The sequence below is a fragment of the Doryrhamphus excisus genome, chromosome 1 (assembly GCF_030265055.1).
Source record: "Doryrhamphus excisus isolate RoL2022-K1 chromosome 1, RoL_Dexc_1.0, whole genome shotgun sequence".
Taxonomy (NCBI): domain Eukaryota; kingdom Metazoa; phylum Chordata; class Actinopteri; order Syngnathiformes; family Syngnathidae; genus Doryrhamphus; species Doryrhamphus excisus.
This window is the reverse complement of record NC_080466.1, coordinates 12,219,956-12,236,377: the sequence shown is the minus strand read 5'-3', so window position 1 is coordinate 12,236,377 and position 16,422 is coordinate 12,219,956. Positions and strand designations below refer to the sequence as shown.

Below are 16,422 nucleotides of genomic sequence, written 5' to 3'. Positions count from 1 at the left end.
GCTAACATGCTAATAGTTATCATGCTTGCACCTAGCGAGACAGCCTCAAGTACAGAAAGTGCCAAGGCGGCCCTATAACCTCCTTGCATGAGGCCCTATAACCTCCTTGCATGAGGCCATGTGTGTATTTGCCTTTAGACATGAGTAAATTAGCTAAAATGCTAACAGTCATGCTAGCACCTAGCAAGAGAGCCTCAAGTACAGAAAGTGCCAAGGCTGTCCCTAACGTCCCTCTATAATACCATGTGTGTATTTACCTTTAGACATGAGTAAATTAGCTAAAATGCTAACAGTCATCATGCTAGCACCTAGCAAGAGAGCCTCAAGTACAGAAAGTGCCAAGGCAGTCCTATAACTTCCTTGCATGAGGCCATGTGTGTATTTGCCTTTGGAAGTGAGTAAATTAGCTTAAATACTAACATGCTAGCAATTAGCATGCTCACACCTAGCAACATAGCATCAAGTAGTGAAAGTTGCCAGGCACTGCAGTGGTGTCTGCACATCATGTCATGTGTTTTCCAATTGAAAGCAGCACTTGCCTTATCATGCAGTACTAAAGGGCAGAGAGGTAGTGACGTGCAGGTCGATACCAAACTATCGATTCCTGACATGATGATAACACAGCTTAATGCTGTATCATGGATTCATGTTGATATTTTGAGGTGACTGCAGTCACTGTGTTTAATTAGAAAAAAAAAAACTTTAAAAATCTACCAGATACATGAGCTGTATGGTATCAGCTGGGAAAGGAATCATTGTAATCGCACATGACTAACACAGTCGTTTTCAAAGGGAGGGGCTGGGAGGAGGAGAAGATGGCGGCCATATTGACAATGAATGAGCACAAAACACTGAAAAGTCTGAATTGCTCATGTCGAACAGAAGCTTCTTACATCCAAACGATTCGAGATATTGACACAACAAGATGACCGTGAGTGGCTCCGGGGTTGGGGCTTCGCATAGATCTGCTCATTTTGCAAATCGGTTGAGAAATGACCGCAATAGACGGGTCGAAAACATAGAAAGTTGAAGAGCTGGAGAAAAGAAAGACAGTGTCTTTAACATGGGAGTCAATCGGAGAATTTTGGGGCTTTTGTCGCTTCTAGGGGCCACAGAAGGCGATCCGTACATCTCTCAGACATAAGAGTTACATTTTTGTAAAGTGGGCAAAGATTTCCAAGTTCTCACCAAAAGAAATCAAGCTAGCTAAAACGGTGTGGCCAGGAGGAGGAGTTGTTTGCAAAAAAAAAGTTATTTTTCGGCCTCCGATGTTCTAGTTTCAGAGTGGTGGATTTTGGCCCTGCGCACACCTCCTTCTGACAAATATAGAACCCAAACTAAACATCCAACAAAAAAACGAATTAGCCACAGAGAGAGTTGAAAAGTTTGTCTAAAAAATGAGCCATTAATCACACTTCTTTGTGACCGTATGGCTGAGCTACAAGGCTGTGAAAAGTCTGTTTGAAAAAGTCTAAAAATTTTCGTTTTTCTCTGGCATGTGATGTTTCTAAAAATGGATTTGGGTGTACCTAATCTAGGGGCCCGTTTTTTAACATTTTTGTTAATAGCATCGCCATGCTAACACTAATTTGTCCAAAGAATAAATAGCGACCTAGTTCCGAGTGTCATGATTCCGGCGGTGTAACGTGTGGGGGTCCTTCTTGCGGTTTTGGCCGCATTAAGTGTGGAAAAAATTGGAAGATTAAGATATAATAACGGCTGAATGTCGGCCGAGTGGTTAGCACGCAGGCCACACAGCTAGGAGACCCGAGTTTGATTCCACCCTCGGCCCGCTCTGTGTGGAGATTGCATGTTCTCCCTGTGCATGTGTGGGTTTCCTCCCCCATTCCAAAAACATGCCACACACTCACTCCAAATTGTCCATAGGTATGAATGTGAGTGTGTACTTGTATGTATATACTAGATAGTGCACTTGTATGTACTTATATAGACTTATATAAAATTGAGCCCACACTGGCTGGGGTCAGTGGGTCAATGTTAACAATGTCAACATTGTGATTTCCTATCCTATTTGAACACATCCAGATTTGGCGATCCTGAGAAATGTCAATCTGGATTATGTCAAATATTCACAGCAATATGGCAGTTCAGTTGTGGACTGAAAAGTATTTTACATTAAAACGTTTTAAAATGTTACATTCAACCACTGCGAGCATGCATTCAAAGTGTGTTTTTGGTGTAGGTTCGCACCATGGTGTGTACAGTTTGGTGCAACTGGGGTGCATTGCTGGGCAGTAATGAGAGTGAGAAAAGTACCAAATTCGGTGTGAGTAGGCGTTTTAAGAAGGTTTTATGTGGTTTGTGGCATGTTATAAATAAGGTGATGATCAGTAAAAGTCAGACAGGAAGTAGTTTTATTCCAGGACTGTCCAAAAGTCTTGTCAGTGCTTGAGAGCAAACCCTGCTGTGTGGTTGTACATTTCATCACCAACAATGTCAGCTTTTGCTGTAAAGCCTCCTGTGGTTACCACAAACATCAGCATCATCACTTCCTCACATCAATGGCGCTGGTTCGAAAAATCAATCACTCTACATTTCACAACCTGAGTAAGCCCTTCTGCACCCTCTTTCTCACCCAATCATGTCCTCTTGGAAGGCTTGAAACACACAAAAAACAGATCAAAAGAGAGCATCAATTCCATTTCCCAACAGCAGGGGGCAGTGCAACACTTGCTGTTTTTGTCATCTACGTCTACCCTGAGAATACAAAGACAAGAGGAAGGAGGCTTGGAGAAGAGGAAAGAAAGAGGTAGAGAGGGCACTAAAGGAGAGGTCACAGTAGTGCAGCAAGCTTAAAAAATCAACTGGACCGAAGCGGTAGCTTGATAAAAATAAATAATACTGATAATATTATTACTGTGGATGTAGTTTGCATTCAATTAGAAAAGCATTCTATCTTACTGAGAGCTGTTTCTAATTTGAATGGTCATAACATGTTTTATTCTATTTAAATTTATTTTCATTGTATTTAAAATGGGTGCCTCAAAATAATTCAGTTTCAGAACTCTTTCCACCAGCAAACCCAAATCCTAACCAAATCCTGACCCTCGCCCTGACCCTAATGCCCAGACGCTAACCCAACCCTTGAAAACCGGCTTAACTAAACCCCAGCCAAAGTTAGCCCTCACCACAACCACGAACCGTAAGACTGGGCTCACAATCTGGTCCTGATCGGCGAGCGTCCACTCCGGTTGCGGAAACCGCACTCGCGAGAGCAGATGTCCACACGATAACTAGCTTTCTATACAAGTTCTTGTAAACAATCACCATATTTGTCTGCACAACCGAGGTGTTGATGATATCTGTGTTGACTTCTCCAATGAGTTATTACAATACTGTATCTTTTTTCATTATTTTTATTAAGTAGTGTTTAATCACTTCATATTGCTTTTTGTTCTTGGAGTGTACAATGTTGATCAATATCCCGTTGACTTGACCAGAGAGTGCTCCGGCGTCTGCAGCGTCCCCCCCAAAAAGATTCTTGACGGAGATGGCTCGTGTGAACATGCAACGGGGATTTCAATCTTGCGGAATGCTTCGGGGGGCCGCAATGGCGCCGCAACAGATTCAGTGTGAGGTAACCGAACAAAACCCCACTGCCAAACCCCAACGGACCTACAGAATCCAAACTAACCAAGTGCTTCTCAAATAGTGGGGCAGTTTGTACAGTACAGATAATATAGATAATATATGATCAGATTCTCAATAGTATTTCAAAATCGGGGGTACATGACGGAAAAATAATCGACAATCACTAACCTAGTCCGATACAAACCATAACCTCAAACCCTCACCCCAACCACAAACCCTAACCTCGACCAACTCCACTGCCAAACGCTAACACCTACAAACCCTGACGGAATCCAACCATCTGCCACACCAGACCAAACACTCACCCCAACCACAAACCCAAACCCCACCGCCAAACCCTAACACACCTGCAAACCCTAATCAAACCTCAAACCCTCACACCAACCACAAACTGTCAATCCCTGACACTCACCCCAACCCAAAACCTCACCCCGACCACAGACCTTAACCTCACCCAACCCGCCGCCAAACTCCAACGCACTAACCACAAACCCTGACCATAATCCAAACAACTTAAAAACCCAACTGTAAGCCAACCCCAAACCTGAACACAAACCCTGCAGTGGTTAACTTCTTTTTACAATTGCATGAAAACTAAGAACGACAACTCTCAGAATGGTGCAGCGGGAAAACAACGAAGGCCGTGGCGAGCAAATCTAGCAAGAAGTACTAGTGACTTTGTCATAACTTTGAAGTAACTTTGTCTCTAAACTCTGGGAAGGTTTATTTGTGCATCCGGTGTGCAAAAACCTGCACTGGGAGAAAAGAGTTTACCCTCATCCAAGAATGGTCTTGGTCTTGAAGTGGTTTCAACATATTCAAGTCATACACACGGCCTGTGATAGGACAGGACAAGGTAGGTGGGTGTGGCCTGAAACCGGAACAATTCAGGCCCTTCAAGTGTTCTTGACTCAGAATGTCTTCAGTCGTCCACAGAGCCCGACTCAGTCTGATTGGGAGGAAGAGTCGTGGCGTCAAACGACAACGTTCGCCTCCTGAGTTCGACGCTGCTGTCCATGAGCTGGGTCACCATGGTTAGAGGCTCCTCACCCGGTGGCGGGCTCATTCTCTCCTTCCTGTTCCTGCCCGACACAGGGGACACGGATTGGCTGAGGTGTCTGCTTTTGTGTGAGGAGGGGGAAAGTTGCGTGTGAGCGGACGTGTTAATGCTGCGGACCTCCTCGTCCATGTCGTCCAACTGGGGACCCGCGTCTGACCTGGGGGCAGGGCAGAGCCCAGCCGGCGAGGGGGAGTCCCCACTGATGCCCTGTGGGCTAATGGGCCGCTTCTCCACAACATTCGCTTCTGAGTCTGGTCCCGTTCGGGTGTCACCATGACCCTGACTGTGGCTCTTGCAGGAGATGACCCTCTGGGGTTGAGTGAATTTCAACGTGTGTACGCTGGACGACCGCTGACGCGGCGGGGTGTGGGAGGGGGCGGGCATGGGTAGGTGGCCATCCGTCATGTTGTCAGCTGAGCCGCTCTGGTCCAAAGAATCACAGCGCACGGCTTCCTGCACATGCACAAAGCCCAAATCATGAATTTATTACAAGGACACTGACGTTTGTACATTATAAAACTTTGATGGGGCACCAACCACTTAGGAAAGCTACAAGGCAAGCTTGTCAAGCTGGAAGTGCCTTGTTTCCTTGCAATTTCTCCTCCAACAATAACATACTAAACCTAGGGATAGGTACTTTCACATTTGTACCGATACTTGGTTCACCCGTACCGATTTTCTATACTTTTATGTGTGTTTATGTGGTAATAAATATAAACATTATAAACCATTCATTCATTCATTCATTTTCTACCGCTTTTTCCTCACGAGGGTTGCAGGGGTTGCTGGAGCCTATCCCAGCTGTCTTGGGGCGAGAGGCGGGGTACACCCTGGACTGGTCGCCAGCCAATCACAGGGCACATATAGACAAACAACCATTCACACTCACACACACACTCCATTCACACGGAGAAAACCCACGCATGCACGAGGAGAACATGCAAACTCCACACAGAGATGGCCGAGGGTGGAATTGAACCCTGGTCTCCTAGCTGTGAGGTCTGTGCACTAACCACTAGACACGTGCAGCTAAATAATAACCATTTTAATAAAAATGTTTTCAATATAAAATATTTCCCTTTCGATATATGAAGTTTAACCAATATACCAAAACATGCCAACTCTTTGTACTGTGACATTGCAGTAATTTCACACAATTACTGCAATGTTGACATTTAAGTAATCGGTAAAATCAGGGTATACCGTGATTTTAATAAAACAAAAATAAAATAGAAATAGTGATTTTATTATAATAATAATAAAATAAAATGTAGCTCTCTACTCTTTCTCATCTCACCCATCATCATCATCATCATCATTTACGTGGGTCTTGAACACCACTCGTTAATGAATCTCATTAAACTGCTTAAGAGTTAGGAAGTGAGTGATAAGAATATCCAATTCATGTTTTCTTGATCTTCCTGTTTATTTACACACACACACACACACATTATTAAGCCGTTTTTGTGATGTTCGGAGTGCGCCTGAATGCATCACGCATTCTTGTACTGAGAATGTGAAAGAAAGGAAGAAGGAAGTAGAGACGTGTGGGATGGACATACATACAGTATATAGTGTTGAAATTGTACTGCAGTGTGTGTTCAGGTCAGAATGAAGTTATAAAACAGTGTCAGGCTCTGTGGGACAGAGAAGAAGAACGCACCCTGACAACTTTCCGTTTCAGCAGGTACAAGATACCTCAATTGGATTGGGGAAAGGAATATTCCATCCCTGTTAATCCGATTATATGTTCATTCGAATTGGCGCTTTTCCTTCGGAATGAGGTGTATACAAAGGTTCCATTCTTTCCGTTTGAGCAAATAAACCGAATGCAATCGGAATATTTGGGTCCATGTATACGTGGCTATTGAAAGTTGTCATATTTGTCAGCATGAAGACTCACATAGTGCCGCACCTTTATTTGCTCTGCGCCGGTATGAAGAGTTTGCTTGCAATTACGATAGCGCCATCCAGCGCTATTTTTATACTATAAAATTGTCTCACGGGCCAGATTAAACCCATCTGTGGGCCTGATCTGGCCCGCAGCCCGTATGTTTGACACCCCTGGTCTAAAGCAAAACAAGTCACAGTTATAAATTTAGAATCCAAATAAAAGACACACCTGTCTCCGCAGCTGTCTGCTAGCAGTGCGGAATGATGCTGGCCTCTTGAGGACAGAACTCTCTGGGACATAGGAGGGACTCAGCTTGTTCCGGTCCAGACTCTCCTCTGGGCTGAGCCAGTGAGAGGGCCCCCTGCTGGCTCTGTGTAGAGGACTCAGCCTGAGGGACGGATGTCTGTCTATGCTGTAGCTGGACACCAGCTTGGATCTCTCAGCGCCGAGCTCCACATCTGCATTGTACCCGTCCATGCTGTGGGGCGAGCTCAGCCTGTGTCTGTCCATGGCTCGGGCAGGGTTGAACTTGCATCCGTCGATGCTGTGAGCCGAATTGAGTCTTTGTCTGTTCGCGCCGTGAGCCGGGCTCAGCCTGCATGCGTCCCCACTGTCTGATGGACCGGCTCGGTAGGGGGCGTACCTGTCCATGCTCTGGGAGCTGCTGAGGCGGATCATCGGCCGGGTGCTGCGTCCCGATCCCAAGGAGGCGTGGCTGATGGCAGGCAGAGCTCCTGGTACCTGGAGGAGGGAGCCGCCCCCGCTGGAACCCAGTGAGGACATGGAGCCTAGAAAGGAAGTTTTTGAGCAGATGATTACTTTTCTGCAAATTCACTGTGAACTCTGACTGTCGTTTCAGGTCCTCTATTATGTATTAGCCACCCAGAAAATCAGGAGGCGGGGTACACCCTGGACTGATGGCCAGCCAATCCCAGGGCACATATAGACAAACAACCATTCACACTCACATTCATACCTATGGACATTTTGGAGTGGCCAATTAAGCTGACATGCGTGTTTTTTGAATGGCGGAGGAAAGCAATACACAAAATACGATATGTGGAAATCAGACATGTATGCACATGGCAATACCAATTAATGTTCATTTATTGTGTGATTAATTAATCAATTAGGTCCTAGTGCCCCCAGGATACCAAGATATTATTTTTCTGAATGAGAAATCTTCCATCCATTCTCCTCCGCTTATCCAGGTCGCAGGGGAAGCCCAGACTTCCCGGTCCCTGGTCACCTCCTCCAGCTCCACCGGGAGGACCCCAAGGCGTTCCCAGACCAGCTGTGAGACATAATCCCTCCAGCATGTCCAAGGTCTGTCCAGAGCCTTCTCCCGGCTGGGCATGCCCGTAACACCTCACCAGGGAGGCGTCCGGGAGGCATCCGGACTAAATGCCGGAGCCACCTCAAATGGCTCCTCTCCATGTGAAGGAGAAACGGCTCTACACTGAGCTCCTTTAAATAGCTGAAAAATACCATAATATGTGACCTTTAACAAAAACGGACCTGAGTAGCTGTACGCTGTGTATCCTTCCATGCCAACCGGAGGATACGGAGGACATCTGGGGGGCTGACCGTAGCTTTCGCTGGGAAGAGACAGCATGCGTCCAAAGCTCAGCAAGTTTCCACGGCAATGGTCCTCACCCTCAACCTGCACCTGCAGTGAGATCAGCCATCATTATCATCATCGCCTGCATCAAGATGGACATTCACACTAAATTTCATACTTGTTTGTGATGTTGACATTTTTTTCCTTACATGGGCAGGTGCATCCCCGTTGTTTGCGGCATCTCCGCTCGCCGACACCGTGCTGTTCCTCCTGTTGGCCTCCTCACGCTCCCTTCTCTCCTCCATCTCCTCCAGCTGCGCCTCCTTGTTGCTCTCCTCCAGGTGCTTCATGAGGACGGCCACCACCACGTTGACCAGGACGAACTGAGCCGTCAGAACGAAGGTGACAAAATAGACGGGTGAGATCAGCGGCAGGTAGGTGAGGCAGTGGCGGTCCTTGGGGCGGCACTCCCGCAGCGTGTCCTTGAAGTTTAAAACACTTGTTAATACATATACAGTATCGTTCCCATTGCACAATACTATAAAAATACACCCGTGATGAAACATTTTTAATGTCTACATTTTTAATTTCTATGCCGCCGATTCTATGCAGGGCTGTGCTGGAGCCTATCCCAGCTGAGTTTGGGCAAGAGGCGGGTGTACACCCTGGTGGCCAGCCAATGGCAGGGCACATACAGACACACAACCTATGGACAATCTGCAGTGGCCACTGAAGCTTACATGTTTTTGGAATGGGGGAGGAAAGCGGAGTACCCGCGTGAACATGCAAACTCCACACAGAGAATTGAACCCAGGTCTTCCCAATCTCCTGACTGTATGGCTAACATGCTAACCACGTAGACACAGTGCGGCCATTAAACAGTCTAGTGCTAGGTAAATAGGTGGCTTCGAGGGCTGAGTCTGGGAGTCCGGCCTTGGTTTTGCCCTCGGTGGCTCTCTGGTCTAGGGGTCTCAGCCTGGCTGTGTGAGGCAGGGTCTACTGGGTGGTAGGAGGCAGTCCCTCTCCATCCATGCATTGTTCGCTGTTGAATAATACACTGTATTATGTACCTCTTGCTTTTGTTCACAACGAAGGAGGTTGCATCTTTCGCCTCTCATCTTATCTCCCCTCTCTTCCCTGCTTTGCTTGTTTCTTATGTCTCCTTTAGTCCCATCTTATTCTTTTTTAAGAGCCTCTCTCTGCACTGTTCTCCAAAAACCTAAATCATGGAATTGAACAACTGGTCTCGCCACACAATTGACACGATCTTCTCGACGTGAAGCTCAGGTTCGGAGGAACCCATCTGCCCTGACGGAACGTTCACCGCTGGGTACGTGGTATTAGGGGGAGTGGAAGGTCATGTGCCTGGCGATTCTTTCCGTGGAGGACATGGAAGACGTCTACCTTTTCGGAACCATGACAACAGGTCTGTTGCTGATTGGATTGGACACTTTCCTGATGTATCACAGAATTGGTATGATGGAGGCAGCGGATGGAGTTGCCCACAGCTGCCCATCGTGAATGATTTGGTGGGCAAAGCCGTTCACACTCCGACTGTGTCTGCCAATCACAACAAGGATGCCATCTTGGAGAAGATATCGGCCTTGCAAAGGCAGTTGGTTCAATTGGGAGACCAGAATGGACAATAGGGTGGTCCGGTCTATTGGAATGTGGCTGCCCGAACTAACCCAAACAATATTCTTAATCTGGATTTCAGCGTCCCCACTACGGCTAACCGTTGTGAAAACAACTTCTCCCAAGAGATTGCGGCAGCGGGACGCTGTGACCCTCCATTATTTGTTCACGGACACCTGTTTGTTTCTCTTCTCACAGAAGTCTCCATGGCAACTGCTGTTTATCGCAATGACACACTGCGAACTGAGCTCCAAGACTGGGCACCTGATAGGGGGAAGGTCGCAGGCCATACACTCATGCATCCAAAGACACACATACGCATTGCACTCACAGCCCCCTCTTCATCCAACGCCTTCGCCAGGGTACACCCTGGACTGATGGCCAGCCAATCACAGGGGCACATATAGACAAACAACCATTCCCACTCACATTCATACCTATGGACAATTTGGAGTGGCCAATTAACCTAGCATGTTTTTGGAATGGGTGAGGAAGCCGGAGTACCCGGAGAAAACCCACGCATGCACGGGGAGAACATGCAAACTCCAGGGTGGAATTGAACTCGGGTCTCCTAACTGTGAGGCCTGCGTGCAGCCCAAGCATCAACATATTAAATAATAAAGAAGGTGTTGACTATACTTTAAATTTGTAGTCAGAACTGTTGTATTATGTTAGTTAAACAAACTTATGCATGGAACACATTTTTTGAATGACATAAATGAACTAAATTAATTTTTTGAGCATATATTGAAAACATGTTGAAATGTAAATAAATGCGGCACATTGTACTTCATGCCATTCCCAACAGGGGGAGACATGGGTGGATCAAAGACCTTGAGCATAATTGTGTCTTTTCGCCTTTCTATCGTTCACCAGCAGCTCTTATTCTGCTTGGAGAGACAACAGTGACGTGCCCGCCGCTTAATGCACCACCCGTCTCATAAAGTAAGCTTAGTGTAAGACACAAACGCCCCTTCACATCCATCCATCATCACCAAAGCTGAGGAATAACCTTCATGATCCCGTTCCAGTTATCCCCTGTCGACACACGGAAGAGCGTGAGGAACGCCATGCCAAAGTTGTCGAAGGTGGCGTGCCGGCTGAGGCCCTCACATGGGTTCTCCTCAGAACACTCTAGAAAGGATGGGAACGGCGTTAGACGAAAGAGGACGGAAGTGAAAATACAACTGATTTTCGAATGCACATCATTAATGCATAAAAATGTATGCAAGACAGCTAGATTGTCTCTTTCACAAACACACGCACACACACACACACACACACACATTTGAAATACATGCATGTGCACACACACTAACCCAGTTTTCCAAAGAGCTCAACTCCCAGAGCTGCATAGATGAAGAACAGCAACATGAAGAGCAGACCCAGATTCCCCACCTAGACAGACATACATACATATACAGTACGTATATACATATACACAGTATGATAAACACATAAAGAGACAGGTATACACAGAAAGAGAGAGGGACAAACAAAAGGAGGTTGCATAGACAAGCTAAGCTTGATTGTGCCTTTATCATGCCTTCAGAATCCCAGATATCTCAGGCTCATTTATTCTGATAACAAAGAAAGCACAAGCGGCGGTGTGACGCCACATCCCTTCTTTGCTAGGAGGCGCCCAGATGCCTCGAAAGATGATTTACAAGCACTCTGATGAGACCCCTTTTTGCTTGTTGTTCCTGCTGAAAGCATGCCTATGGATGTTCCATGGATTATCTACCATATAAACATATTTGTGTTGTATACATGTTTCTGTATTTCCTAGGCCATCGAGGGAATTAACCTACCTAACCCTAACCGTTCCTCATTAGTTCGTCCTCAGTAAATACTCTACTCATTATTTCCTCATTAGTTCGTCCTCAGTAACTACTCTACTCATTATTTCCTCATTAGTTCGTCTCAGTAACTACTGTACACATTATTTCCTCATTAGTTTGTCCTCAGTAACTACTCTACTCATTAGTTCCTCATTCGTTCATCCTCAGTAACTACTCTACTCATTAGTTCCTCATTAGTTCCTCAGTAACTACTCTACTCATGATTTCCTCATTAGTTCCTCAGTAACCACTCTACTAATTAGTTCCTCAGTATTTACTCTACTAATTAGTTCATTAGTTCCTTTGTAACTAATCTACTAATTATTTCATTAGTTCCTCTGTAACTAATCTACTAATCATTTCTTCATTAGTTCCTCAGTAACGACTCTACTCATGACTTCCTCATTTGTTCTTCAATAGTTTCTCGATAACCACTCTACTCATTAGTTCTACTTCATTAGTTCCTCATCAGTTCCTCAGTAATTACTCTACTCATTAGTTCCTCCGTAACTACTCTACTCATGATTTCCTTATTGGTTCCTCAGTAACTACTCTACTAATTAGTTCCTCAGTAACTACTCTACTAATTATTTCATTAGTTCCTCAGTAACTACTCTACTCATGATTTCCTCAGTAACTACTCTACTAATTAGTTCCTCAGTAACTACTCTACTCATTATTTCATTAGTTCCTCAGTAACTACTCTACTCATGATTTCCTCATTAGTTCCTCAGTAACTACTCTACTCATGACTTTGTCACTAGTTCCTCTGTAACCACTCTACTCATTAGTTCCACAGTAGTTCTTCATTAGTTCCTATGTAACTACTGTGTTTGTGTGCACCTTATTGTACCTTAATCATAAAGCGTGGGCATTGCAAGTTTGTTGAGGGCTTTGTAGTTTGCAGAGGCTGACATCCCATTAGAAAAGCTAGCCAGGCTACAACCATGTCGGAAATTACTGGGCAAAATTGTTCCATTAATGTATTGCATCAATAAATGTAAGTTGTTTTTTTTTTATTCCTTAAACATCACACACTTTATGCTTGTAAAATAAGTATAAAATGAGCAGGAATGGAGAAAGAGAAAGGTAGTGTGTTTACACAGCTAAATACGGATGCTAACTAACCAAGTGCCTCATCCATTGCTAGGAGGGCCAGGCAGACAACCTTGTGTTGCTCTGTCCACGCCCCCGACTGCTGAACACCAGTCATCATTCCATTGGCTGATCCGGCATGCACTGCGGCCTCACCAAGAAATGCAGCTTTCTGATGGGATGTTTTCATTGCTCCCCAATACTAATATTTTAAAAAGTATTTGTTCCAATTCATTATTCCTAAAAAAAAGTCATTATTGGTGCCATGCCAAATATCGTATTGGGGTTCGGCCTCACCCCCAGTGTTAACGTAAGATGGCGATCAAGTGTGAAAATGTCTTCCTGCTCACACACGCTTCAAGAAATGACTCATGTGGGAAAATAACCTGCCAGGCCTCATAAATCACTAACCAAAAGTGGCATTTACACTTGCGCGCACTTTGTCCCCCCCAAAGGTCAATGAGTAAATTGGTGGTTAACAGGTGAGAAATAGGTGTAAAGTGTGTGGGGCTGCATTCCAGTGTGCACAGAAAATGTTTAAATGTTAAATTTGTGGCATGCATAGTTTTTATGAATGCACCACAACCTATGTGCAAGCAATGCAGTGCATATCAAAGCGTATCTTTTCCATCACATAAATTTTCTGTAGCCTCTTGGCTCTTTGGTCAGCAATTCCATGTTGTTGTTTTGTTCTATTTCATTGCCTCCTCCCTGCTCTTTGCACATTCTCTGCCCTTCTCACAGCATAGAGGCATGGAGAAAAGTGTCGGGCATGATGTGTGATAGAAGAGTTTCAGCTAAAATGAAAGGAAAGGTATACAAAACTGAGACCTGTTGAAAACTGTTGTTTGGTCTCGAGACAGTCTAAAGACAGGAAGTAGAAATGGAGGTAGCAGAGATGAGGATGCTGATGTTCTCATTGGGAGTGACCAGGATGGATAGGATCAGGAAGGAGTACATCAGAGGGACATTACATGTTAGAGGCCTTGGAGATAAAGTCAGAGAGGTCAGACTGAGATGGTTGGGACATGTCCAGAGGAGAGATAGTGAATATATTGGTAGAAGAAGAAAGAAAGTAGGAGACATCGAGAAAGACCAAAGAGGAGGTTTATGGATGTAGTGAGAGAGGACATGAGGGTAGTTGGTTTGAGAGAGACAGATGCAGAAGACAGGGTTGGATGGAGGAAATTGATTTGCTGTGGCGACCCCTGAAGGGAAAACCCCAAAGAGAAAGAAGAAGAAGAAGATATCCACACGCTGGAACAGGAGACTTTCCTTTAATCAGTGGGAAACGCCCTTCATGTAGAAGATCTTTGACTTTTGTGGTAGTATCCTACAAACCCTAAAAAGCTCCTGTCATGCAGAGAAACTGTGACTTGAAAATATCAGAATGGACCTGTCACATGGAGAATCTTTGACAAGCATTCTTTTCAGCAGATTCCTGCATTATATTATTCAAAAGTGGTCCTATCATATAGAGGATCTTTGACTACTGTTTTTTTAAAGCAGACTGCTACAAACAGCAGAAGAAATCCTCCGTCACCTAGAGGATCTTTGACGAGTGTTTTGGCAGTAGGTCATTAAAGACAGCAGAGCACTCCTGTCACATAGAGGATCTTTGGAGCTTTCATTGAAATAATACAAAATAGGAATGATAAAGCGGATAAAATGGGAACAGGGTAGTCACCCTGCCTGACAGTGAAGACTTACAGAGCCACCTTGTGCTTTGGCGTATTGTTTTTTCAAGGTTTCATTAAAAAAGCTGGTAAAAGTGACATATCACATGATGATATGCAATGAGGCGTACCTGAGGCAACGCTTGCATGACGGTGTCCAGCAGTGCTCTCATCCCTGTGGCCATCTTCAGCAGCTTCAGCACTGAAACACATGAGGAGCATTGACACGCTTCCATGTTTGCGCGCGTCCTCGCTGCCGTACCTCGCGTAATCCTCAGCACTCTCATGATGCGGATGATGGTGGGGTTGATGGGCAGCGAGGCGTTTAGGTCGATTTCCTCCAGCGTGATCCCCATGATGGACAGCAGCACGATGGCAAGGTCCAACTGGTTCCACCTGGACACCACAGCAGTCAGCGTCACATGTTTTCGCATGGAGATCATGTGACTACCTCTCTTTGAAAAAGCGGCGAAGGCCGAAGGCGATCAGCTTCAGGATGGCCTCGATGACAAAAACCACAGTGAAGACATAATTGCAGTACTTGAGGATATCCACCAGGTACTGCAGAGGACAGACACGGCATATTCATGATGTGCATCTGGTTGATGGGCAGCTGGTTGCCATGGTTACCTGAGGCTGGTTGTAGTGCTCCATGCTCATGGTGAGGAGGTTGGTGAAGATGATAATGGTGATGAAGAGGTCCAGGTAATGGCTGGTGCACACGTTGTGGATAGATCGACGCAGCGGCGAGTAGTCGGCATAGTACGGTTTCTCCAGGGCCTCTGCAGAACAATGAAGAACTTTGGTCACGCTAGAAATAGGACCACTAATGTTCAGTAGCGCTGTGTTTACGTACCATATATAACTACAGAGTAAAGTCTACCTCTTAAACTAGGCATCCCCTCAGAGTAATGCGTACTTGCAAAGTTATCTGTCCCCTCAGATTACTATTTACTAGAAAACTAGGTGTCACAGCGATGGAGAGGGGACCTCTAAAACAAGGAGCCCCCACAGAGTAATGGGTACAGTACCTACAAGTTTATGTGTCATGTGTTATGTGTGTATCAGAGTTACAGCCTACAGCATGTCCCTATAGAATGTGTACCTGCAAAACTAAATGTCTCCACATAGTTGCAAAGTCTGTCTCCTCAAAGTTGTGTATTTTTAGCTATAAAACCAGGTATACCAAAAAGTAACAAGTACTTGCCCCCACAGTGCACCTAGTATTACGTATGCACTAGGGGTGTGAATCTCAGCACTGAGGACAATTCGATACACATCTCGATGCACTGCCAGCGATACCATATTTTAACGATACATGGAATTTTCTGGCGATACGATGCAATACCATGCGATGCAATACCATACGTTACGATGCAATAATCATTTAGTTCAAATGAATGCAGTCCGATATGATATGGTGCACTTTCTTGTGATATGATGCAATTCAACATGATGCAAATAAGCAAAGGGAAAAAATGAAATTCAGTATGGTACTACAAAAAGGATTTGGCTTTATTCCTTCTAGGCACTTGGCAGTATTTTACTAAAGTACTGTCTGTCTTTTTTTTACTATGCACCACTTCTTGATCATTCTTTTTGACATCTTAAAACAGCAACAACTTTTCAAAAACAACTTTCCTCACACTTTCACATCGGCTATGCAATTACAATAGCAGTGGTTCAGTGGTGGAGTAAAACAATTCAACAATATATACACATTTATATACATTATATATACAATACAGCAACAGCAAAGTTAAAGTGACACTTTCAACAGTGCAATCAATGTTTGTTTATATTCCTGTCTGCAAAACATACTGCTAATATGAATGAGCTAGCAGTTAGGCTAATACAGTAGTGGGGAGCAGAAAGTGTAAAACAACTTCTACCCTTTTGAAATTGTTTCCAACTTCAGGAAGAAGCCAACTGCTCTGCTTTTCTAATGTCACCTGCTGTGCTGAACACTCCTTCGGGGACGGGGGGACACTTGTTGGGGACGGACACATAGAAGATCCACTTGTTCTGACCTGATTTGCTTGGTTTTT

At 44.9% G+C, this 16,422-nt stretch overlaps 1 protein-coding gene across 4 annotated transcripts in view; it reads right to left on the bottom strand.

The window, feature by feature from the left end:
* Positions 1 to 2,352: 2,352 nt before the first annotated feature.
* Positions 2,353 to 16,422, bottom strand: part of LOC131135817 (voltage-dependent T-type calcium channel subunit alpha-1I-like) — a 101,439-nt gene continuing 87,369 nt past the window's right edge. For all 4 annotated transcript variants that reach the window (XM_058082134.1, XM_058082144.1, XM_058082154.1 and 1 more), the window contains 10 exons: positions 15,005 to 15,156; positions 14,826 to 14,935; positions 14,637 to 14,770; positions 14,506 to 14,576; positions 11,082 to 11,160; positions 10,775 to 10,896; positions 8,337 to 8,609; positions 8,085 to 8,235; positions 6,795 to 7,354; positions 2,353 to 5,125 (listed from right to left, as the gene is read on the bottom strand). In XM_058082134.1, the coding sequence (XP_057938117.1) occupies positions 4,535 to 5,125; positions 6,795 to 7,354; positions 8,085 to 8,235; positions 8,337 to 8,609; positions 10,775 to 10,896; positions 11,082 to 11,160; positions 14,506 to 14,576; positions 14,637 to 14,770; positions 14,826 to 14,935; positions 15,005 to 15,156 (2,243 nt within the window). In that variant the 3' untranslated portion in view covers positions 2,353 to 4,534. The remainder of the gene's footprint in view (positions 5,126 to 6,794; positions 7,355 to 8,084; positions 8,236 to 8,336; positions 8,610 to 10,774; positions 10,897 to 11,081; positions 11,161 to 14,505; positions 14,577 to 14,636; positions 14,771 to 14,825; positions 14,936 to 15,004; positions 15,157 to 16,422) is intronic.